This window comes from Canis lupus, chromosome 14 (genome assembly GCF_003254725.2).
Source record: "Canis lupus dingo isolate Sandy chromosome 14, ASM325472v2, whole genome shotgun sequence".
Classification (NCBI taxonomy): domain Eukaryota; kingdom Metazoa; phylum Chordata; class Mammalia; order Carnivora; family Canidae; genus Canis; species Canis lupus.
This window is the reverse complement of record NC_064256.1, coordinates 46,668,193-46,692,770: the sequence shown is the minus strand read 5'-3', so window position 1 is coordinate 46,692,770 and position 24,578 is coordinate 46,668,193. Positions and strand designations below refer to the sequence as shown.

The window sequence follows — 24,578 nt, the reverse complement described above, 5'->3', positions numbered from 1 at the left end:
GAGTCCAATGTGGGACTTGATCCTGGGTCCCCAGGATCAGACCCTGAGCCAAAGGCAGATGCTCAACCACTGAGCCTACCCAGGTGCCCCCATCCCATCCTCTCTTGACCTGCAAGGTTTCTGCTGATAAATCTTCTAATAGCCTTACGGGGGCTCACTTATATGAGATAATTTGCTATTTTGGCAGTTCATTCTTTGTCTTTGGTTTTGACACTTCCATTACAATGTGTCCAGTGAATTTGGGGGGATTAAATTTGTATTGGGATCTATGAGCCTCATGTACTTGGATACTCATATCTGTCTCAAGATTTGGCAAGTTTTCAGCTGATCTTTAAAGAAGATTTCTGCCCTTTTCCCCTCTCTTCTCCTCCTTCGACTGCCATGATATAAATATTATTTTTCCTGATGGTGTTCCATAATTCACATAAGCTTTCTTCACTTGTTTTCATTCTTTTTTCCTTTTCTCACTGGATAATTTCAAATTATCAGTCTTCAAGTTCCCAGATTCATCAAGGATCACTTGATTCATGTCATGGTCAAGGGGATCCTCCTTGGCATTGGGTTCATCTTGTGGATGCCCTTGTGGTGATGGTGGTGACCCTTGTGTTTGATACATGGGTACCCGTGGAACAGCTATGGGGATTGGAACTCATGTGCTTGCAGAGCAGTGGCAGCTCTGGGGTCCAGCAGCTCTGGCTAGCACACAATAGCAGTGGATCTGGTTCCTGAGAAATGAGAATACATGGAGCAGCCACAGATTCAGGGACTGCAGCCCAGACACTTATGGAGCAGCAGTGGCTTCAGAGTGAGGCACTGTCTAGCCCGCAGTGGTGACAGTTTGTAGGATGTGGGTGTGCATCACGTGGCCACCAAACTGGAGACTGGAGTGCAGGTATTCATAAAGCAACAGTGGGTTTGGGTCTGGTTAGCCTGCAGCAGCACTGGTTTCACACCTAAGGCATTGGTGTTTTTGGAGCGTTCACCGAGGTCTGAAATGCTGGTATACATAGAGCAGCCACATCCCTTATGTGACATGCACAGGGCTTATGCATGGGGTTGTCAGGGGCCTGGCAGCCCTGGTTCCAGAGTGGTGCAACAGCAGCTCCTGCTGGGGAGTAGTGCCACAGTGTCTTCTTCCCAAGGGTTTCTGAATGCTTTCTCATTTGAAAAGTACCTTTACTTTGCCCTCACATTAAGTTGTTAGTTTGGTTAATAGATATTTCTGAGATTTTTTTCAGCATTTTTTAGATAATTACTGTTTTCTTGCATTGAGCATTATAGATGAGAAATTTTATATCAAGTTTTGCTCTCTGGAAATTTATGGAGTTTTGAGATATTCATGTATATATGTATGCATGAGTGCGTGTATTTTATATATTTATTAATTCATGGGACATTTTAATCTGAACATTCACATCTTCCTTTACCTCAGAGAATTATTGGTTCTCTTAATCTTTTGCTTTAGCCTCTCTTTTTTGACCATCTATTATTGCTCTTTATCAGTTTATCTATTTCAGTTTTATGTTTGCAGATTTGGTTGTATAGTCACATTTTAAATTAGCTACTAGATTTGTTTGCATCAGTAATTATTGTCAGAGCCTGTCCTCCTTTGCACACAGCAGCTCACTGTAGGATTCTGTTGTGACCAGCAGATTTTAGGACAGGTGGGAAGCCCTCCGTCCCCCTTCCTTCCTCCACTGCACAAATCAGGGCCAAGCTGCAATGGAGGCAGAGTAATTTGGTGATCTCTCTGCTTTCCTGACAGGCCTTCCCCTCACCACCTTTAAAAAAAATACTCTGGATCTGTATGTGCCCTCGAATTTCCTTACTTCTTAGTATCTTACTTGAACTGTGTTACTTTTCTCTCCAACTCCAAAATCCATTAGAAGAAGGGCTCTGTATATAAAACTGAAGTCTTCAATCTTCTTGATGGAATAATGAAATAGGCAGTCCGTACCTCTTGTATATCTAACATGCAGTCTAAGAGGAAAAGAACAACATCTGCACTATTTGTGCTGTGTTTACTGCACTGCGCCTAGAGCTCAGTAGGATTTTTAGACATAAACTTTTGTAGAACTAAAAATATTTATAGGTTTTATCCAGTAACTTTTCCTCTAGAAATTTATCTAGAAACACTAAAGAAACACTGAAGGATGCTCAGAGTTTTATGTACAAGGATAGTCATGGTACTTATAGTTGTAAAAAATGAAAGCAACTCAAAAGTCCAGCAGTACTTATCTAAAGCAGTGTATATACTGTATATGGTTGAATATTTAATAGAAATTCTTTTTCTTTAAAGCCTTCTAGAGGTACAATCTCTAGCAATTGGTAAAAGCTATTTTATCTTTAAGATATCTATGTATCTATGTATCTATATCTATGTATCTATATCTATCTATCTATCTACACCTTAATAAGTATAGACCTTAAATAGGATGACTATAAATCATGCCTTTTAAATTGTTATGATTTTTAGTGATATTATCTAATATTTTTTATGTTACTGAGTAGTTTAGAGAGAATCAAATTCTTTAAACCTATGGACAAATAAATGAAATTTGTATTTATGTAATCATAATGGGCATTCAGTAAATAGAGAATGTTTTTTATTCCAGAAAACAGCTCCTTGAACATGGTGAGGTAAAGCTTTCATTTTAATCTCTGTTATACTTGTGTATTAAATTCTAGTTCAAGGATAATTCACAAAAGTATTGCCTTGCTGCTGCACTGTCAGCAGTGCTTCAGTGTTTCAGCATTGCTAATAAATGCTGGTCCTTCCCATGTTTTCATCTGCTTTTTTGAACAGTAGTAAGGATTTGAAAACCATTGAAGGCTCATCTCTAACCACAGAGCATAATTAAATTACCTTCATTTATTCATTCATTCTTTTATTCATTCAACAATAGTAGCATTAATTCCCAGCCCACTGAGCCCATCAGCTACAGCCCATCAGGGCAGACACCCATGGCCCTGGGACTGGTAGCCTTGTGCCACAGCCAGACTTGATGGTCAATCAGTTACAACCTTAGATTGTTACAGGATACAGAAGATGGCAAAGCAGTGTTTCTGCCCTCAGGTATGCATAATGTTTCAACAGAGACGCGAAACAAGACATTTTATATGGTGCTAAATGATTTTGTGGCATATGAAGAGAAAGCTCAGCAGGCGCTGGAAATATGATTTCCTAAGTAATAGCGCTTTGAGTCTTAAGGGAAAGGCCAAATTTACAAGAGAGGGCAACTGAATCTGGACTTGATAAAAACAGCCTGTAATGATAATGAATATTTTGTAATAGTTACTATGTGCCATGTACTGTGCTGTTTTAATTCTCGTAATATTATTCCCATTTTGCAAATAAGAAAATTATGTTAGTTAGATGAGCTGATAACAGAGACAAACACTAATATTTCAGTAATTTAACTCAGTAAAGTTTGATTCTTTGCTCACATAAAGTTAAAATCAGGAGTTCCTAGCTAGTGGTGGCCCTCCCAACAAGCAGTGATTGAGGAACCCAGAGCCTTGCATTTATAGCTCTGACGTCTTCAGTGTGTAGCTGCTGAGGTCGAAGTGCTTGTCTGCATCACATCAGCAAAGGAGAAAGAACAGGGAAGGCTGTGCCCTGGAGGGTTGATGTGTTTGTCTACATGAAGGCAGCAAAGGAGAAAGAACAGGGATGATCATGCTGGAGGTTTGTAAGGACTAGGCCTGGAAATGGAAATGTAAACTTCCTTTTTTTTTTTTTTTAAACAATGCTTGTTATTATTATTTTTTTTAATTTTTATTTATTTATGATAGTCACAGAGAGAGAGAGAGAGAGAGAGAGAGAGGCAGAGACATAGGCAGAGGGAGAAGCAGGCTCCATGCACCAGGAGCCTGACGTGGGATTCGATCCCGGGTCTCCAGGATCGCGCCCTGGGCCAAAGGCAGGCGCCAAACTGTTGCGCCACCCAGGGATCCCCGGTAATCAGAATTTGAGGGAAGAATTACTTCTTTTGAAAAATGGATTGAGTGAAATATGTTGGGGACACTTCCGTGTTCACAGACTAATAGAACCATGTGATTGAATAGTTGATTGTCTGAGGAGGAAGCATAGTGTAGGGATTAAAGACACAGACCCAGAAGCTGGCTGGCCTCATATTCCCCACTAACTGGCTGTGTGATCGTAGCCAAGTTGCTTTATATCTTTTTGGGAACAACCAAAACAACAGTAATAACAGTACTTACCTTAAATGGTGGCTATGGGATTGAGTGGGGTATATGTAAGATACAATAATGCCTAGTGTAAGTTAAGCACTGTGTAAATGCCCACTTTTAAGTATATATGCCTTCTGGACCGAGACCTCAGAGCCTCCAGCTAATATTCTGGCTTCTGTTAACTGTGCCAGTGAAGGGCATCTCTACCATGTTCTCAAGATGTCTTCACACCTGTTGTGGCAGGTAGTGTTGATAGGGACAATCTGCCATTTGGACTCGCCTTCTATACCTAGTCTTTGTTTTCTTTATGCTTGGGAGCTGCTACTCACACTTTACCCAACTGGGCTCACTTGTTCCAAGGACGGATAGTGAACAGTTCCCTGAGCTTCTTTTCTTTCCTTGCTTCCAGCCTCTAAAAGATGTTGTGAGGATTTTCCTAGTAATTTTTATGTGGAAAGAGGTACTAACAAATTGACAGGAGTGTACATAAAGTACAGAATTTTGGACTGTGCTTTTTGACTATAGCCTTCTGTCTTCTACTTGGTAGTTAAGAAGAAAACAATTTGATAGAATAGGAGATAAAGTAGCTATTGCAAGAGAGCTCTATGGAAAGTCAGTGGCCTGTGAGTAGAAGAGGGGTTAGAGAGTGTGGATAGCAATAGAAAACAAACATAAGAGGTGCCATTTGGAATGGTCATTCTATGTCATTCACCTACAAAAAACATTATGCAGAGAAGATAAGGAAATGGTGGGGATCTTTCAGGTCTCCATATGCAAACTCCCTTCAGCCTTTAGATGATAGAGGAAAGTCAAGGAGAATTATTACTTTGGATTCAATTCTGCTTATATGGGAAGTTGGTGCTAAAGTAGAAGCGATGGGGGAAAAAAATAGAGTACAAGTGATGGGACTTAGGAGAGACAATGACAGTCTCATCCTGTGGCTCAAAATAACCAAACGAAGGCATCCTGGGAAAAGTCAGATGTGTACTTGCATTAATTAGAGCACATCTATGGAAATCTGTTTCTAGATGCCACATTTTAACAAGACATGGGCAATCTGTACCATGTCCAGAGCAAGGCAACCAGAGTTATGACAACACAGAACTAATAACACAAGTTTCTGAATATTTAACTTAAAAATAGAAAGCTTCTAAGGGTGAAAGTGGGGTTAGTGCAAAGTCATGATTACAGTATTTGGATAACAGAGAACTGTCATGTGCAAAGGGGTTTAGACTGATTTTGTGCAGTTGCACAGGTGTGCAAATTATGGGGAGATACTGTTCAATTTTAGAAAAGAATTTCTAACATTTACAGCTATCCATAATTATAATAGGCACTCCTATGACATATTCCTTTTCAGGAATTAGTGAATAGCTAGTTCATAGATTTACAGAAAAGATCTCCATTTTGGATAGATGATTAAAGAACTTGGCTTAATCCACCAATCTGTGATTTAATGGTCCTAAACAAAAAGACCTATTTTGGTGTGAAGTATATTGATATGTTGATATCTTTTGTTCCCTCCGCAACATCTCCCCAATTTTGTCCAAAGAGGAGTTTGACCAAAGAAAAATGAAGGGTTAACTTTGAAATCTTTCACATTCTAATTTTGGGTTCAAGAATTATGAAAACATTAACAAATTCCATTTTTAAACATCTTTACTTAAAAAGGAAAAAAATCAGCTTTGCATTCTGTTTTAAATAGAAATTATATACTTCCAATTCTAAAATAACACATTTAAAAATGTTAGAAAATTCAGAAAAATCACCATTCAGAAATAACCTCTATTGACTTTTTTGTTATGTTTTTGTAGCCTTCCCCACCCCTTGTGCCCGTGCACGTAGGTTTTCACAAACTTAGTATTTTGTATGTACATAATTATACACATTGAAAACTTTCCATGCCATTAAATAATCGGCTAATACGTGGCTATACACATGTGGGAAATGTGGTAATTTACTTATTCCTCTATATTGGTCACATAGGTTGCTCCTATTTTGGCTGCTAAAAATTCAATTTGGTGATCATCTTTGTACAAGCATTTTTTTGGTCTTGATCATTCCCTTAAATTAGAATAGAAATTTACACCAAAAGGGTTGGCTCTTTTGTATCATCTTGATAAATATTGCTAAATTATAGACATCTTCCAAATATTTCAGTGTGTGTTTCAAGGCATCTTCTCTAACACTAGTATTCATTTTTGTCCATTTTATAGATGAAAATCTCTTACCTTTTTGTTTGAGTATTAACGAGTTAGAACATAACTTTTGGTTGCATTAATTCTTTGCCTATTTTTCTAGTGCAGAATTGGTTGATATTTTCTGAATAGATCTGTTAGAAAAGTTTTATCTGAAACCTTTGCTCAGTGGAATCCCATCTGAATAAAAATGAGGTGTCCTGCTAATCAGTACAGATATTTATATATATAATTCCACTACTTTAAAAATAATCTAGATTATGTATTGCCGTGATTTTGTTGCTGACTGACTGACATACAGATTCGTGAAGCATTCCATTTTTGTGAGTCTTTGGGGCTCCCTGCCTCACCTTTTGTGGGTCTTGTTCACATACCACCTCTTCATTGAGGCCGTCCCTGATTGTGCTACTCTCATTTGTAACTGCTCCCACCTGTGGCCTCACACCACATCCTGCACCCCCAGTCTCCATTCTCCCTTCACTTTCTTCACTGCAGTTACCACTTTCTAAAAACTATGCAATGGATTCATTTACTTGCCATGACTCTTTGTCTTTCCTTACTAAATATTTTTTTTCTTACTAAATATTTTAAAATATAAGCCTCATAAGGGCAGAAATTGCTCACTGTCATTTTGTTCACTGTTGTATCCAAAGCCCCCAGAACAGTACGTGGCATATAGCAGGCATTTGCTAAATCTTTGTTGAATGAATGAATAAATATTAAAATTACTAAATTAAAAGATCCTTGTCCTGATAAATGAGAATACTTTTAATGTATTTTATATTTATTAATTTAAAAGTATATGAAGTGAATATATCATTTTGTTTCATTTCTACAGCTGATTTTTCACACATTGCAACTGTTAGCATTCACTGTTCTTGCCATTTTAATTATGAGGCTGAAGTTGTTTTTAACACCCCACATGTGTGTTATGGCTTCCTTGATATGTTCTCGACGGGTAAGGTATTCATTCTTGTGTCACTACACTGTGGTAACTATAGCAACAGCACCGTAGTTACCATGGCTTTGCTGAGTAATGCAAACCAAAACACTTGGTTTAAATGATTTAAAAGGTTATTTCATGATTAACTATGAATAAGAAAAGCAATTTCAAGTAGCTTTGAAAATTATCCTTAGATTTTAACCGATAAGTGACAAGTGAGGAGGCACACTTTCCCCTGGGTTAGTAGTTTAGCCACAAGCACAGGTGTTTGGAGTTCAAGTCTGTGTCTGTGCGAGAGTTTCATGGCCCATTAAAATGATCATGAAATGTTCTTCTTTAATACTGGAGTAGATGCAGAATAATTGCTCTAGTATTATCCTGTTTGGCTCAGAGAACCAGGGCAAGTTGTCAGTTCTGGGGTTCTCTTACTATTATATACAAAAGAGCTAGACAAAGAAGCTAGAATTTTGGGATCAGTGTACTTCTAGAAACATCTTACTTAGTTTTCGTGATAAGAGTCCTGTGTTAGAATATCATAATGCTTTTTTTCTGAGAAGATTATATGTGTTATTGCTAGTGAGGTTTCATAGTTATTTTAAATGTCCGCAAAGACCAGATATTACAGGAATCAGTTCTAGGGTGTTTCAAAATTTTGTGATTTACTAATCTTAATCCTTGGTAGTAAATCAGTACTAGAAGAATGAAGGGTGTTTCCTCATTCTTTTGAGGAGAAAGAAGGTTCCATTTTTACTGGACCCTGTAATTCCAAAATATGTACCATTTTTAAACAATAGATGACCATAGTTTGGTATATTACTAGTGCATTGGTAGTATCAAATGATAATCCATCTTGGTTCAAGTAGCAAGGTGAGAGTTTATTATTGACCCTATAGCACTCTTCATATAAGAATTAAAAACAAATGGTTTCTTTCATTTCAGCTCTTTGGCTGGCTTTTTTGCAGAGTTCGCTTTGAGAATGTTATCTTTGGCATTCTAGCAGTAATGTCAATACAAGGTTGTACAAACCTCCATAATCAATGGAGCATAATAGGAGAATTTAATAATTTGCCTCAGGAAGAACTGATACAATGGATCAAATACAATACCAGACCAGGTATGTAGCTCTTATTATTATCTTATTATCTTGTATTATTATTTTATTATCTTATTATCGTATTATCTTGTAGTTACATATACACATGTAAAAATACACATACACACTGTCACTTATACACTCACAGATTTTGAGCATGCTAATGGCAGTGTCCACCAAGTCAAACCTTTTCAAAAAACAATTTTGTGCCTTTTTAAAAATGCCTCCTAGATAACTGTCAAGAATTTTAATTAACATAAGGAATTAATGATTATTCATAGTTATGTGCTATAAGTCTGAGACCATGGTTGTATGTTAACCCTAACAATGACAAACCCATCTTCAGTGGCAAAATTTCATGCCTTGTGAACAGACTGTAGGAGAAGGTACTTTTGACTGTGGGGAGGTCAACAACACCCCTTCCATCACTTCAGTCAGTGCTGCCTACCTCACCCAAATCTGCAAAACCATTTGCACACAGAAAAGTTAAAATCTCAGATATTCTGTTTTCTTCACTAACTCATTTCAAAGAGATGAGTATAAATCCTACCTGTAAATACCCCCAAATCCCATTTTTATCTTCCTATCTTTATCCAAAATTAACTCAAGCAGAGATATTTATTTCATTTTGAAAAACCTTCGAGAGAATAAATATATTCTACAGTATTCTTTACAAGCAATCTGTGATCTTGTCCAAGACCATTTTTGAAATTTAGTAATTTTTGGTGGCACTAGTTCTTCACTGTGGTGCATTTACATTTATCCCGTGACCCCTTAGGGCCACTTCCTCTTACCGCATATCTGATGGTCTCTGTTTTATTAATTAGCCTTGTTAAAGCAAGCTTTCATAAGCTTCAGCTCAGATGCTGGGTTTTCAGAGGTGACAGGACCATCACTCACAGCTGCCAGACCAGTTTCATCAGGATTTCAAAATTAATCCTCTAGTGAATTTTTTCCCTAGAGGAGTATGAGGTGCAAGATGTCCCTTTACTCTCCCTTACCCCCTCCCAGGTAGTTATTTTTCCCAAGCTTTATGAGGTACCTACTTTTAAATCTCCTGTGTCTGACTTTGTTCCAGTGTTTATCTTAGGTTCCTAGCAGAGAGGGCCTACATTTGACAATTTATCCTAAGATAACTCCCACAAACTCCTACCCCAGTTTTAGCCACCTCTTCTTTGATCTTCTTATAAATCTTTTCATTCTTCAATTATGAGTTATCTCAAGGTTACCACATGTTTATTAAAAGCAGCCTGTTGGGGGCGCCTGGGTAGCTCGGTTGGTTAAGCAGCTGCGTTTGGCTCAGGTCGGGATCCTAGGGTCCTGAGATGAGCTGCTGCTCTCTCTCTTTCTCTCTCCCTCTCTCTGCCACTCCCCCTGCTTGTGCGCTCTTGCTCTCTCTCTCTGTCCAATAAATAAATAAAATCTTTTAAAAAAATTTTTAAAAACTAAAAGCAGCATGAAGTTCTGTAGTATGGGTGAGACTAATGCTTGCGCTCAGGTCCTTGCAAGGCTGTATAGTTCGTGTACTGCTTACAGTTGCTGTATGGAGAGGACAAGTGGGAACTGCAATCCAGCCCACGGTCTGCTTACCAAGTCAGGTATTAGTGAAGCTCTGTCAAGTCAGAAGGGGTACTTTTATCTAATACATTTAGTAGAGTATATGTGGAAACTTCAGCAAACATATAAGAAAATAGAATATTCTTTCCCCATCTTGTTCATATTTATCTCGTCACCAAGAGTGAAGACTGTGCGGGGTATTTCTATCACCTAGTTTTTTCCTGATAACTGTGGTGCTGGGCTTTGGGTCCCTCCAGCCCACATTTTCTCAGCCTTGGCACTATTGACATTAGGGCCTGGCCCGTGCACTGCAGAATATCTAGCAGCATCCCCTCCCTCTACCCACAAGTTGCCAACAGCACCTCTCTCCCCCACAGTGTGCCAGCCAAAAATGTCTCCAGAAATTGACCACATATATCCCTGGGAAACAAAATCATGTCTGCTTGAGAACCACTGCTCTAGCTTAAGAGCTTTCCATCATTAATTATTCAATCTTATAATAATAAATATATACCTCTACACTGATCGACTTATATATCTTCAAATTTAAGTCATACATAGAGATTATTCCACCCAAAGTTATGTTTAGGATACTTACTTACATTGTAAGCAAACATTCAGTTATTCACAGTAGATCTGAATCACATGCCTTATTCCTATTAATGATTTTATTATGCTGATTAAAAATGATAATAACCTTTCAAAATTATATAATAATTTATTATACAGAAGTGCCAGGAGGTAAGTGAGCATTTGGTCTTTGTCTTCCAAGGAACTATAGTTCACAAGTTCACAATTTCATTTTAAAAGATGTAGCATGAGACCTACTACCCCTTGTAACAGTCTCTCAGTTCTTGACATTTAAATTATGGGAACAAGATAGAAAGTTTTACAGTTCTTTCTGGCCCTGCATGTTTTTGTAGTATTGCCTCTTATACTGAGTTTGAATGTAGCAAGAAGTTGTAGTGAAGTGGCTGAGAGTGGGCTCTGGTGCACATGGGTGGGTAGTCTTGGGCAAGTTACTTACCTTTGTTGCCTCTTAGTTTCTTTATTTTACAGAATAATGTAGAACCTACTTCATAAAGTTGTGTAAATTAAATTGCCTAGTCCTAGTAAACTTATTTAGCACAGTTCCTGGCACAGAGATAGAAAAGCTGGCTGTTATTGTAATAGACAATATTGACCAAAGAAAAAGAATAATGCCGATGGTTATTAGTTAAATGTATTTCATCTTTCTTAATTCTAGTTCAAATATTATAGATAAGTAGTAACCTTTGGTTTTCTTTAAAATATGTCATTAAGGAATATATTCTTGTTTTTCAGATGCTGTTTTTGCAGGTGCCATGCCTACGATGGCCAGTGTCAAGCTGTCTACCCTTCACCCCATTGTGAATCACCCACATTACGAGGATGCAGACTTGAGGTTGGCAACTCATTGTTTCAACCAAACATGCTTACAACTGACATTGGTTCTTAGGAACAGGGAAAATTTTACACATACACACACACATGCTCTCATCTTCATATTCATGCTGGAAGTTTAAAAATGTATAATAACTATCCAGAAATTATGATATGTACCTGTTCACTCTAAAGAAAACTTAATAAACCTCCAAAAAATGAAAAAAAAAGCTAATTTTTTCTCAAAGTGAAAATGTCACATATTTATGATTAACCTGTATGTGTGTTGATATGCTCCAGTAGAACTGCTCAGTATTAGTAAAAGGAGATGGAATCTGATCCATGGCCATAGTTTGCCAGCCTGTGTTCTGAACCCCAGAAGCCTCTGCATGATTTAAGAAACCATTCTCCGTCTTCCTGGTGGCCTATAACTAGCCTTTTTAAACAGATATAAAAAGTTCATGAAATTTATATGTTACATGATTTTGTGAAAATTTAGGGTTTTTTTGCTAGGTAGTTATGAGTCATTGAGGTGTGAAAGTTTTGTTTTCCTTAAATAATTGACTTTAAAAGTTATTTTAATAATTTTAGTAATTGCCAGGGTAATGTTTTCCTGCTAATGCTACTTTGGCCTATTTTTAGAGATAAAATTTTAAATTATTTAAAGTTTTATGTCTGGTTGTGGACATTGCACATCCCCTATGCTTGAAATTTTAAGGAATGTCCAGTACATAGATGGTAATTGTTCAGGATTTCATAACTCCTCTATTGAGGACCAAATCATATTTTGGTGAATAATCTTGTTTATCAGGCTTCCTAACTACTACGCTTGATGCCCTCTATCTGAATGTATGACTTGCTATATTTCAACTTCAATTCATATGCTTTTTGGATAATTTCAGTAGGTGAAATTATCTAGTGAAGTCTGTTTTTTTCCTCTCTTCACCTCTATCTGAATGAGTTCCATGAGCAGATTATTTTATGCATTGTGAAAAGCAAAGCTATATTCTAAACTATTATCCTGCTACCCATGTCTGGACTCTGAACCAGTTTGTCTGTTCCAGTAAACACTAACAAGCAGTACATACAAAATTCAAACCACTGTAAGTTTTAGCACATGCAAAATGTAAGTAGGAATGTGAAAGCTACTTATGTATCCAAAATAACCTATGCTATTCCCAAAGCAATTCATGCTGCCTGAGGTCATATATATGAATGCTCCATCCAGTGAGTGTTGAGATTTTAATTTGCCGGCAAAATTTCTTTAGTCCATTCTATTATAACTTATTAAAAAAATGTTTTTAACTTGTGTTTTGAACATAAAGGGCCCGGACAAAAATAGTTTATTCCACATATAGTCGAAAATCTGCAAAAGAAGTGAGAGATAAATTGTTGGAGTTACATGTGAATTATTATGTTTTAGAAGAGGCGTGGTGTGTTGTGAGAACTAAGTGAGTATGAGCCCTATACTATATGCTATGGAATATCTTTAAGAAACAAATGTTTTTCTTTATTTCAGTAGTTGTGATTTTTAAGAATGTTTATTCTAAGTAAATTCCATTAAAATATCCTGGCATTTTATTTAAAATTATTTCATGTAGGAAAGTAAGTATCATTTAAGTAGAGTCTAAGTTTAAGAAACTATAGTATATTTTAGCTTACAGATTTTTTCATTTTAATTTAACATCTGAAATATAGCTTTCCTTTATAATTTTTCAAATTTTTATGATACTTTATATTAGATGCATGAAATACAGATTTGAATTTACAGCAGTGTGAGACATTAGCATTCTTTTACTACAGCTGGAGAACACTGAATTTATAAGACTTATGAGAAAAGTTTCAGATAACTCAAGAAGACATAGTAAGAAAAACATTCCTAAGTATAATTTTTAATTTCTGAATTTTGGATTTCTAAAAATCACAAAATCCTTAAATGTTTAATGGATATCTTGAGGCCTTTTTTCTTAGACTCTTTAACTTAAAAGGTTCTTATTTGTATTAAATATAACATTTAGAATTTTCATTTCTCCTATGGATAATTAGGAATTAGGCCATAAAATATTTTTGAAAAGTGAGGTTCATAAGTTTTACTAACTAATTTTAACACCTAACTTTAATATCTAATATAGTCAGGAAAAAATGGCATCTTGGAAGAAACAGAAACATCATAATGTTAATGTATGTATACATCATATTAATTTAAAATTTAATAAAGTAGACTTCAAAATAAGGCATATTTCCACAAATAAAGATGGATGTTTTATAATGACAAAAGGACTAATTCATCAAAAATATATAACAGTTCTAAAATGTGTGTATCTAAACAGAGCTTCAAAGTGCACAAAGTAAAATGTGCAGAATAGAAAGAAAAAATAAGCAAATTTTCAATGATAGTTGGAAATGTTAACTTCCTTTCTCTACTGAGAAGATTAGGTTTAAAAAGTGTAAGAATTAGAAGATAGAAACAACAAACAGTATAAGATAATGTGACCTAACTACTCTTATAGAACAGTTCAGGGAAAATACATTTTGCAGAGTACAAATTCATTTAAAGGAACATGGAATTTTCATCAAGGGAAACATATGCTGGGCCATAAAAAATGGCTTCAGTATATATATATTTTAAAGATTTTATCTATTTATTCATGAGAGATACAGAGAGAGAGACAGAGGCAGAGACACAGGCAGAGGGAGAAGCAGACTCCATGCAGGGAGCCTGACGTGGGACTCGATCCTGGGTCTCCAGGATCACACCCTGGGCCGAAGGCAGCGCTGAGCCACCAGGGCTGCCCTTTTCTTTTCTTTTTTTTTTTTTTTTTAAAGATTTTTGGCTTCAGTATATTTAAAAGATTTGAAATCATACAGAATTAAATTAGAAATTAATAATTAAAAATCTACTAAATATAGATATATAATAAACCCATACATATTTAGAAATTAGGCAGTAAACTTATAGATAACTATGGATCAAATAAAACCCCACAAAGTAAATTGAAAAATAATATTTTTTTTACTTGAATGCAAAGAGAAGTGTTTTCAAGAGGTGTTGCTGATCTAACTGAATATCTCTGTAGAAGAAAAAGTGAACCATGATCCATACCACCATAAACAAAAATTTAACTTGACATGGATTACAGAACTAAATGTAAATGCTAAAATTAAAAGGTTTCTTGAAACACAGAGCACTAACAGTTTAAAAAAAAACTAAATCATACACATCAAAATTGAAATTTTTAAAAAAATATTTTATTTATTTATTCATGAGACACACAGAGAGAGGCAGAGACACAGGCAGAGGGAGAAGCAGTCTCCATGCAGGGAGCCCAATATGGGACTTGATCCCAGGACTCCGGAATTATGCCCTGAGCCGAAGGGTGATGCTCAACCGCTGAGCTACCCAGGCCCCCCTCCTCAAAAGATGTTAAGAAAATGAAAAGGGAATCCACAGACTTGGAGAAAATATTTGTAAAGTGCATATCTGATAAAGGAGATATATATATTTTATATGAAGTTTTAGAAATTAATAATAAATTGATGATACAATTGAAAATGGACAAAACTTGGACAGACATAATTCATGAAAGAAAATATGTGTTGACTAGTGAATACATGAAAAGCTGCTCAATATTGTCAGTGTTCAAGGATATGCAAATTAAAACCACAGTGGGGTACTATAATACATACTTTAGAACAGATAAAATCTTAAAAACTAAAATACCAAATATAGGCAAGGATGCAGATTAACTAGAAATCTCTTACATTAGGAATCCCTGAGCCGCCCAGGGAGTGATCCTGGAGTCCTAGGATTGCATCCCGCATTGGGCTCTCTGCATGGAGCCTGCTTCTCCCTCTGCCTGTGTGTGTGTGTGTGTCTCATGAATAAATGAATAAAATATTAAAAAAAAGAAATCTCTTACATTGCTAATGAGAGTAAATGATGCAGCCATGTTGGAGAAGTATTTGGAGTCTTTGCATAAAAATTTAAGCATATATTTGCCCTGTTGCACTTCTACTCCTTGAAACTTAAATCAGAGATATGAAAATATCTGCCTATAGAGGATGTTATAGCCACCTTATTCATAATATCTCAAACTGGAAACAACCCAAATATCAGGAGAAAAATGAATAAACAATTTATAATGTATTCATACACTGGAATGCTACTCAGCAATAAAAAGGAATAAAATACTGATATGTGAAAAAAAGAATGAATTTCAAAAACGTGCTGAATGAAAGAAGCCAAACACAGAAGAGTACATACTATGTGATTCCATCCTATGAAGTTCAATATATGCAAAACTAGTGGAAATAGAAATCAGAATAGTGGTTGGCTTTGGTGGAGCAGGGGATAAAGGTGGTGGTGGGAAGATACTCTGAAAAGGGATTCAAGAACTTTTTTCTTTTTCTTAGAATAATGACAGTGTTCATGATCTCGATTGGCATGTTTTTTATATGGGTATATGCATTTGTCAAAACTCATGGAACTGTACACTAAGATCTGTGTGTTTTTACTTCTATAATTGTACTCTAAAAATACAAGTAAATATTTATGCAAAGAAGTCTTCTAAAATCCCAAGACATAGACAAACATTCTACAACTATCCCTAATAGCCTTTTGAGACACCAGGAATAAATTCTAAAGAAGGGATAGCAAATTTTCTCTTAAGGCAATTCTTTTTACAAAATTGGCTGCTTCTACTTTTCTTCACAACTCTGTTCTATTAAATATTACATACTCCTTACCTAAAGGCCTAAGGCTATGTGACATTTAAAGAAAATAGTGAAATGTGATAATTGGATTTTATAGTTTGGACAAACTGGATTTAGGAGTTACTGGTCTATCTAATGTCCAAGGACATTGAACATAGGACCCATAAGAAACCAGTTTTGAAGAGAGTTCAGTTAATATTGTCAAGAGGTTGATTTACTGCTCCCAGAGATTACAGTTATAAGAACTGGGTGAAAACACAAGCACTCTTTACTTTGCATGGTACTATACTGGCTGAAACTTAAGCATGTCAAAATTATGTTCTTGCTTTGCATGGTTCCATGGATCTCAGTGTCATATTGAGACTCCTGTGTATTGGAACCATGTCTTTTTTTTTTTTTTAGATTGTATTTATTTATTCATGAGCAACACACAGAGAGAAGCAGAGACATAGGCAGAAGGAGAAACAGGCTCCCTCTGGGGACCCCAATGCAAAACTCAATCCCAGGACCCAAGGATCACGCCCTGAGCCAAAAGCAGATGTTCAATCAGTGAGCTACCCAGGCATCCCTAGAACCATGTCTTAAGAGCTACCAAGGCACTACTTAAAGCAAAGATATAGTTCCAATATGCATATACTTCAATTAACAGGATGCATCCAAAGTTAGGTTTAATTATAGTAAATACAGTTATTTGAAGTATCTGGGAAGTGACAGAGAAACAGAAACTTAAGAAATTTGTACTTGAAGGACGTCTCTGAATTTGTGACCTTCTTGCCTGAGAGCACTTCCTAAATCACCCCCTTCCAGATCCTACTAGAGCAGAAAATCACAGCCTACTGATTTTAGGGGACAGATGGTGGCAGATGAGCTGTGAGTAGCAAGGCAGCTGGATATTTGAAGGGGACATTTTAGAAGCAAGAGCACTACAGAAAGACCAAAATCGAAAATCTGAATATAAATTCTGCCTAAAACCTATTCTACACATGCCTGTGAGAAACCCCTGGGAACTTAGGAAAAGGGCAGATGAGAACTAGAGCCAAAATGTATATCCTTTTATCTATTTTATTTTATTTTTATTTTTTGAGATTTTATCTGTCTCTTTTAGAGTCAGCAGGGGAAGGGGCAGAGGGTGGAAGGAGAGGAAGAGAATCTCAAACAGATTCTGTGCTCAGTGTAGAGCCTGACATAGGGTTCAATCTCATGACCCTTGAGATCATGACCTAAGGGAAACCAGGAGTTGGGTGCTTAATGAACTGAGCCACCGAGGTGCCCCAAGATGGCTATCCTTAAAAGAGAACTCCTGGTGAGATTTGCAAATTCCCTGTTCTTTTGATCATGTACGTTTCCCAACTTGCACACACTCTAGGAAGCAGGAAGCAGAAAGCAAAGTCATTACTGTTTCAAGATGTTAGGGCAGAAATAAGAGGTAACAAAGCAACTCCACATTCTGGGGAGAACCCCCCAAAGCAAGGGAAATACAGAGAAGATAGGTTTCCAAATATGAATATAACTCTGCCCAAATCCCCGGCTGATAAAAACACAAAGAAAACCCCAGGGATAGAAGGAAGAAGTAGCTGGAATCTAAAAAAAACTGAGCAGAGATAGTTGCTGCACAAGACAGGCCATCTGGGGGAGTTAATTGCTTACCAGAACAGAAAGTAACAATCATCAGAAGAACAAAACAGACTCCAGACTTACTGCCTCCTATTTTCTCCAGTGTTCAATTTCCAACAAAAAATTATCAGACCAATAAAAAAAAGGGGGACAGCCTGACCAAAACTCAGGAAAAAAGTCAATAGAAACTGATTCAAATAGATTGAGATGTTGGACTGAGAAGTGGATGACTGCAAAGCTGTTGTTATTATTATATTCAAGGAATTAAGATATGTTCAAAGAATTAAAGGAAGACATGATATCAATAAAAGACAAAATAGGATTCTCAACAGTGAGACAAATGCCCCAGAAAAAAGGAAATTCTAGAACTGAAGAGCATACTAAGACTTTATTTGAGAGAAAAAATGATGGAGAGAAAGAGAGAGAGAGTGAGAGAGCACAAGCAGGGGGAGGAGTAGAGGAAGAAAGAGAAGCAGACTTCCAGCTGAGCAGGGAGCCTGATGCAGGGCTGGATCCTGGGACTCTGGGATCATGACCTGAGCCTAAGGCAGATGCTTAACTGACTGAGCCACCCAGGTATTCCTAGAACTGAAAAGTATAATAAATGAATGAAAATTCTTTAAAAGCTCTCAATAATAGGTTTGATATGACAACAGGAAAAAAAAAAAATCAAAGACCGGAAGATAAATCACGAAAAAGTAGCCAATCCAAAGAACAGGGATCAAAAAGATTGAAGAAAAAGTAGCAAAAGCCATAAAGACCTGTGTATTATTAAGTAGTTGAGCACATGGGTAATACAGTACCAGAAAAAAATGAAAGAAAAGAAAAATAGCAGAAAAAAATACCTGAAGAAATGTTGGCCAAAAGTTTCTTCTTCGCTGAAAGCCATTAACTTAAAGATTCAATTACACTTAACAAATCCAGCTAGGATAAACCCAAGGAAATCCACACCAAGGTACATCATAGTCAAACTGGTGAAAAACAAAGAGAAAAGAGAAAATCTTGAAAGAAACAAAAGAAGAATGATTTCATAAATGTCTGGCTTTTCATAAACAATAGAAGTCAACTGACATTGAAATGATCATTCAAAATTCATATATATAGGATATACTAAAATGCACTGGAAATGGTAAAAATGTGGGTAATATTAATCACTCCGTATGAATATATATATTTTTATATATGAAAATCTTTTAAAAACTTATGAGTAATTAAAGCAAAGATAATACCATTGTATTTTTGAGTTTACAATGTAGTATATATATTATATATATATGACAGCAATAGCACAAGCAAGGGAGTAAACAAAAATAAAATGTATCATTGTCTGGAAGTAATCCAGTTAATGTTAAGTAAATTGTGATACATTGAAGATGCCTGTTTTAATACCTAGAGCAACCACAAAAAAAGACAAAAAAAAATTGCATAAGCCAATGAATAAATTGGATGATGCAGTAAAACTTTCTGCTTGACATAAAAGAAGTCAAGAAAGAGAACTAGAAAATCAAGAACGAGATGACACAAATAGAAAAAAAAAAAAAAAAGCCTAAGTCAGTGTCAGTATTTACAAATGTGAACGAGGACTAAACACTCCAGTCAAAAGGCAGAGATTGGTAGACCAAATACAAAAGCAAAATCCAATTATGTGCTGCCTGTAAGACATGCATTTTAAATAGAAATACATATATAGATTGAAGGAAAAGGGATGGAATTGTTATCGTGTGAGTAATATATAAAAACTGCAGTGACTATAAATATCTAGAATATTCTAGAAAAGGCATAACGATGTTGCAGAAAGAAGATCAGTGTTTGCCTGGGCTAAGCTTGCGCGAGGGGACTGACTGCCAGAAGGGCTCAAGGGAGCTTGTTTCAGTGCTGGGAATTTTCTGTGTTAGATTGTGGTGGTGCTTACACACCTATGCACGTTTGCCCATATTTATCAAACTTATAAAATGGGTGTATTTTATTGTATGTAAATGATTCCTCAATATACCTGTTAAAAAATAATAGCCAACTTTCCCTGACTTCTTCCCTTTACTGACTCGCATGCAAGGTTATTCCTCAGTGAGAACTAGTATCCCAGTCAGTCCAATCATAGAGCCACCCACACACAATAGGAAAGGGTTGAGGAGAACAAATCTGGCAAAAGTGCTTTCCTTCCTTGCCTTGGTCTGTATGTTTCCATGCTAATCTAAGTCAGGTGAAGCTCAGAAATAGGAAATTCATCAGGAATTAGATTAGCTTTCCTTTGTCTCCTGCTACTCATGGGCCTTAGCCTTGTGTTTGGATGGTGATACCACCTAGAAAATATATTTATTTACATTTCATTTTGAAAATAAATTTTTAAGTAATGTATTTCGAAATGGATATTGGACTTTTACTGTTAAGCTTAATAATACATGGGTTATTTGATTAAGTATAACATGAAAATGCAACATCCTTAATTTCATTTTTATCTCTAAATGGTGAACTTACAAATTTTTGAAATGTAATAAAATATCAAACAAATTAGTCTCTAAAAATCTTGGAGCTACTTTATAATTTATTTATTTATTTATTTATTTATTTATTTATTTATTTATTTATTATTTTTTACTTTGTAGTTTATATACTCTCCCTGTATATTTTGATTTTTAATATGGATATGTATGTGCCCCTCCCCTTTTTTTAGGCCTGGTTGCAGTATGCTGGAAATTTGGGATGTAGAAGACCCTTCCAATACAGCGAACCCTCCCTTATGTAGCATCTTGCTCAAAGATGCGAGGCCTTACTTCACCACAGTATTTCAGAATAGTATGTACAGAGTATTAAAGGTTAACTGAGAACGAGACAACCCATCACACTCTGGTGCAAACAAGTGTGTAGAAAACACTTTGCCTTATTTATGTCAATAAAATCACAAACTTTAATAAGGGACCTTTAAAAAGAAGATAATAAAAATGATTTGAAGTTATTCTGATTACTAAAAGGTAAATTATTTCATTGTTCTCCATTGAATGTCAGGCTCATTAGGCTTGTCATTTAAATCACTTAATACTGCATAAACAAATGTCCATCTTAAAGTTCTAAAGAAAAATTTATGTAAAAGAACAATGAGATTTAATAAGTCGAAGGTATATGTAAGTCCTTTTGTATCCAACTAGGTGCTTCGAATTTTCTCTCCAGCGCAAACTCTTTAAACCACTTAGAATAGACTAATGCAGTTTCTGAAATGACACTTCCTTGAAATCCTTATACTAATCACAACTTCTTTACCTCTGTGAGGAAATTTGTGTATAACCATGTGTCTATTAAATTTGTTTTTGCTTTTATTAGCCCTCAGGAAAGAGCTTTAATATCTTTTAATATTTTTTATCATTTCAAGTTAAATATTTTTTAAAACAACTTATTTTGTAATGTTTTGAATCTCTTGAAATTTATTTACCCAACCAGATAAGTATTTCCTATTGATTAGTTCCCAACCGAAGTTCAACAGCTTATTAATCTATCTTTATAATCCAGCGGGTTTTCTTTTAACATTCAGACAAAATAAAAATTGCTATGGTACATGACCAAATTTGGGGTTAAAACATAATCAGAAAAGAAAATCCAGCTAAATTTATCATATGAGATTTTAAGATTCTGTATCCTGAATGAAGCAAAGGCATTTTTCATCTTGACAGCCCTGTAGCTCATTGGACATAATCTTACTTCCTCATTACCGTCTCTCTGATCACCACCTTTTGTAATAACATATTTCTAAATCCTCATTTATTTTTGGTTTTGGATGAGGAAGTTGATGTTTTATAAATCTCCTCCTCCAATATAAAACCTGTACAACAATAATGCTTTGAAAGTGGGAAATAGTTATCTTGAAGATGTTGACAAATACAGAGATAAACATTCTTCCTCTGCTTGACAGACAATAAATATGCCACATCTGTAGTATTTTTATATCTATCTACTTTAAATTCATCATCTCAGATTTTTTGTAATTCCCTTATGTTCTTGGCCCTTTATATTTGGGATAATAAATTGACTTAATTCCATAGATTGGTTCATGTATAGTAGGTAGGAGATTATATTCAAGATAACCAATAAAATTATTTTTCAACTTTTATCATCATAAAATATTTTAATACAGGTTACAAAACATCTAAAAAAGTGTGTCCTCATTTTATCAGTATTTTCAAATAATTTGTTTGGGCCTAGGTATGGGGCAAAGGAGGAAAGGAGACTTAACACCTAACATTCATAAAAATTAAAATACATCATGGATAATGTTTTCATAGGAAATATTTCTTTAAAATATTGGTAGAATTTTTTAAAGAAGAGCTGTATTAGCTAATAAAATATTTCATAAAAGTATGCTTATGTGGATTTATATGCAGGAAAACCAGTAAAATTATTTTCAACTTTTATAGTGGTAAAATATTTTAACACAGGATGCAAAGCAGCTAAGAAAGCATGCCACACTTTACTTATTTTAGCATTTTCAAATAATTTGTTTTGGTGTGTTTTTGGGCAAAGAAGGAAAAGAGACATAAAGCCTAACATTCATGAAATGAAAGTAACAGATTTTCTCTTTTTTTTAAAGTAACACATTTTCGATGGTGTTGTTATAAAAAATATTTTTTAAAGAAGTTCATAGAATTCAGGGATCCCTGGGTGGCGCAGCGGTTTGGCGCCTGCCTTTGGCCCAGGGCGCGATCCTGGAGACCCGGGATCGAATCCCACGTCGGGCTGCCGGTGCATGGAGCCTGCTTCTCCCTCTGCCTATATCTCTGCCTCTCTCTCTCTCTCTCTGTGACTATCATAAATAAATAAATAAAAATTAAAAAAAAAAAAAAAAAAAAAGAAGTTCATAGAATTCAACAACAACAAAAAGGGAAGAAGAGTGTTCACTAGTTAAATGTTCCATACAACTATAATGATGAGTGTGGATTGTGTTACTTCCATGTACCACATATATTTGAAAAGTAAAGCCCTTGAAGATCTCTGTGTGCTTTCTATCTTTTCTCACCTTTTGCCGAGCATATGTTTTGACATTGAAATAATTCTGATATGAAGGTAGAAATCACCTGTTCCTGAATTTATTAACCATGTTTTCATTGGCAGTGATCTTAGCCATTTAAAAACAATTCTGCATCGTGTCACACAGGAGGCAGTACACCATGATGGAAATGGTGTGGGCTTTGTAACTAGATGGGTCTAATTTTAAATCCTGGCACTTCTAATTACTGAGTGTATTACCTACCATCCATTCAAAAGATATTTATTGAGTACTTACTAATTGAGCATGACGCAGGACTCTATCTCAGGACTCTGGGACCATGACCTGAGCCAGAGGTAGATGCTTAACCAACTGAGCCACTCAGGTGCCCCTAATGTTAATTTTAGTAATAAAAATTATATCTCATTTGATATGTGTCTATTATACAAGCAATACAAACTCATGGAATTTTTGTCTTGAAAGAAAATTTGGAAGAAGGAAAAATATTCAACAAGCACAATTACTATCTGGTTTTCATCCAACTTTACTTGTAGCTATACATATTTTGCTCGCTTTCTTCTTTTAACATAATTTAAATTTTAACATAATTTAGGTTTTGTTCTTTACATGTTAGATACGGAAATGTTTTATAGAGACTTGTTTAATGACTATATAATATCTCATTGTATGTGTTGTGTGTATGTGGAGAGGGATTATGTATCTAAACATGTATCTAAACCATTGTTAAGCTACTTACATTTTTACTACTGCATGTATATATATGTAGAACGGCCCTGCAATGAATATCTTAGTGTATTAAGATTTTTTAAATTTTCAAATTATTTCCTTAGGATAGATTCCATAAAGTTAAATTGCAGTAAAAAAAAAAAAAAGTGGATACCCTTAAAGCCTACAGTGCAGTTTGCCTCAAATTACCTTTGCAAAAGGATTATATACACCACCAGAAGTCAATGTATGACAATGCTTATTTCACGACACTCTCATTAACATTGGTCAGACCTATTTATTTCTTGCTAATTTGCAACACTCAGAGTTTTACATCATTATTCTGATTTACATATATTCCATGGTTTCTCATGGCTTCTGAGGTTGGGTACCTATTGCTGCTTGTTAAATGGTTGCATTTCCTTTTGTGTATTGGTTCTTTACATTCATCCACTTTTATGCATGTCTAGCCCACCACCAGGATTATCTGTGTTACAGATACTGATTTTTGGTGAGTGTCTTGTCATTAAGTGTTTAGTAATCTTGATGAAAATGCCATATGAGTTAGTATATTCTTTTTTTTAAAAGATTTTATTTATTCATGAGAGACACACAGAGAGAGGCAGAGACCCAGGCAGAGGGAGAAGCAGGCTCCATGCAGGGAGCCCGACGTGGGACTCGATCCCGGGTCCCCAGGATCACGCTCTGGGCGGAAGGTGGTGCTAAACCACTGAGCCAGCCAGGCTGCCCCCAGTTAGTATATTCTTACTCACTATTCTGTAGGCTGGAGATTATGCCTCAGCTGTCTAAAATAGTTTATAATTTGTACCATATTCAGTACAGCATATTTAATATCAAATATGAAGTTTTAAGATCTCAGTGCCTCACCGGTATGAATAAAGATTCAGTGATTATAATTTCATGATTGGATACTGTCAACTTTGTAAGTTATGTATATGTATGAGATTTCTTAAGCCATTATTATTCTAACCTGGGTTGATTTTTATAGGACATATAAAGCAGTATCAGTAAATTTTCAGCAGTTTTGGCTTCATGTGAACTAGTGGAGTTTTACATCCAGTAAAAGTTCTCTATATTTTTAATATTTAGAAAGTATATTCTCTGTAGCTCTGTTCCTATGCTTTGATAAATCCATTGAGTCTCTTC

At 35.6% G+C, this 24,578-nt stretch overlaps 1 protein-coding gene across 2 annotated transcripts in view; it reads left to right on the top strand.

The window, feature by feature from the left end:
- The window catches only part of DPY19L2 (dpy-19 like 2), a 93,947-nt gene extending 73,281 nt beyond the window's left edge, over positions 1-20,666 (top strand). The window contains exons 17-22 of one of the 2 annotated variants that reach the window (XM_025464614.3): positions 2,616-2,640; positions 7,231-7,350; positions 8,275-8,449; positions 11,309-11,408; positions 12,712-12,837; positions 20,385-20,666. In XM_025464614.3, coding sequence (XP_025320399.1) covers positions 2,616-2,640; positions 7,231-7,350; positions 8,275-8,449; positions 11,309-11,408; positions 12,712-12,837; positions 20,385-20,535 — 697 coding nt within the window. In that variant the 3' untranslated portion in view covers positions 20,536-20,666. The remainder of the gene's footprint in view (positions 1-2,615; positions 2,641-7,230; positions 7,351-8,274; positions 8,450-11,308; positions 11,409-12,711; positions 12,838-20,384) is intronic. The other variant, XM_025464615.3, reaches the window with a different exon arrangement.
- Positions 20,667-24,578: the final 3,912 nt, after the last annotated feature.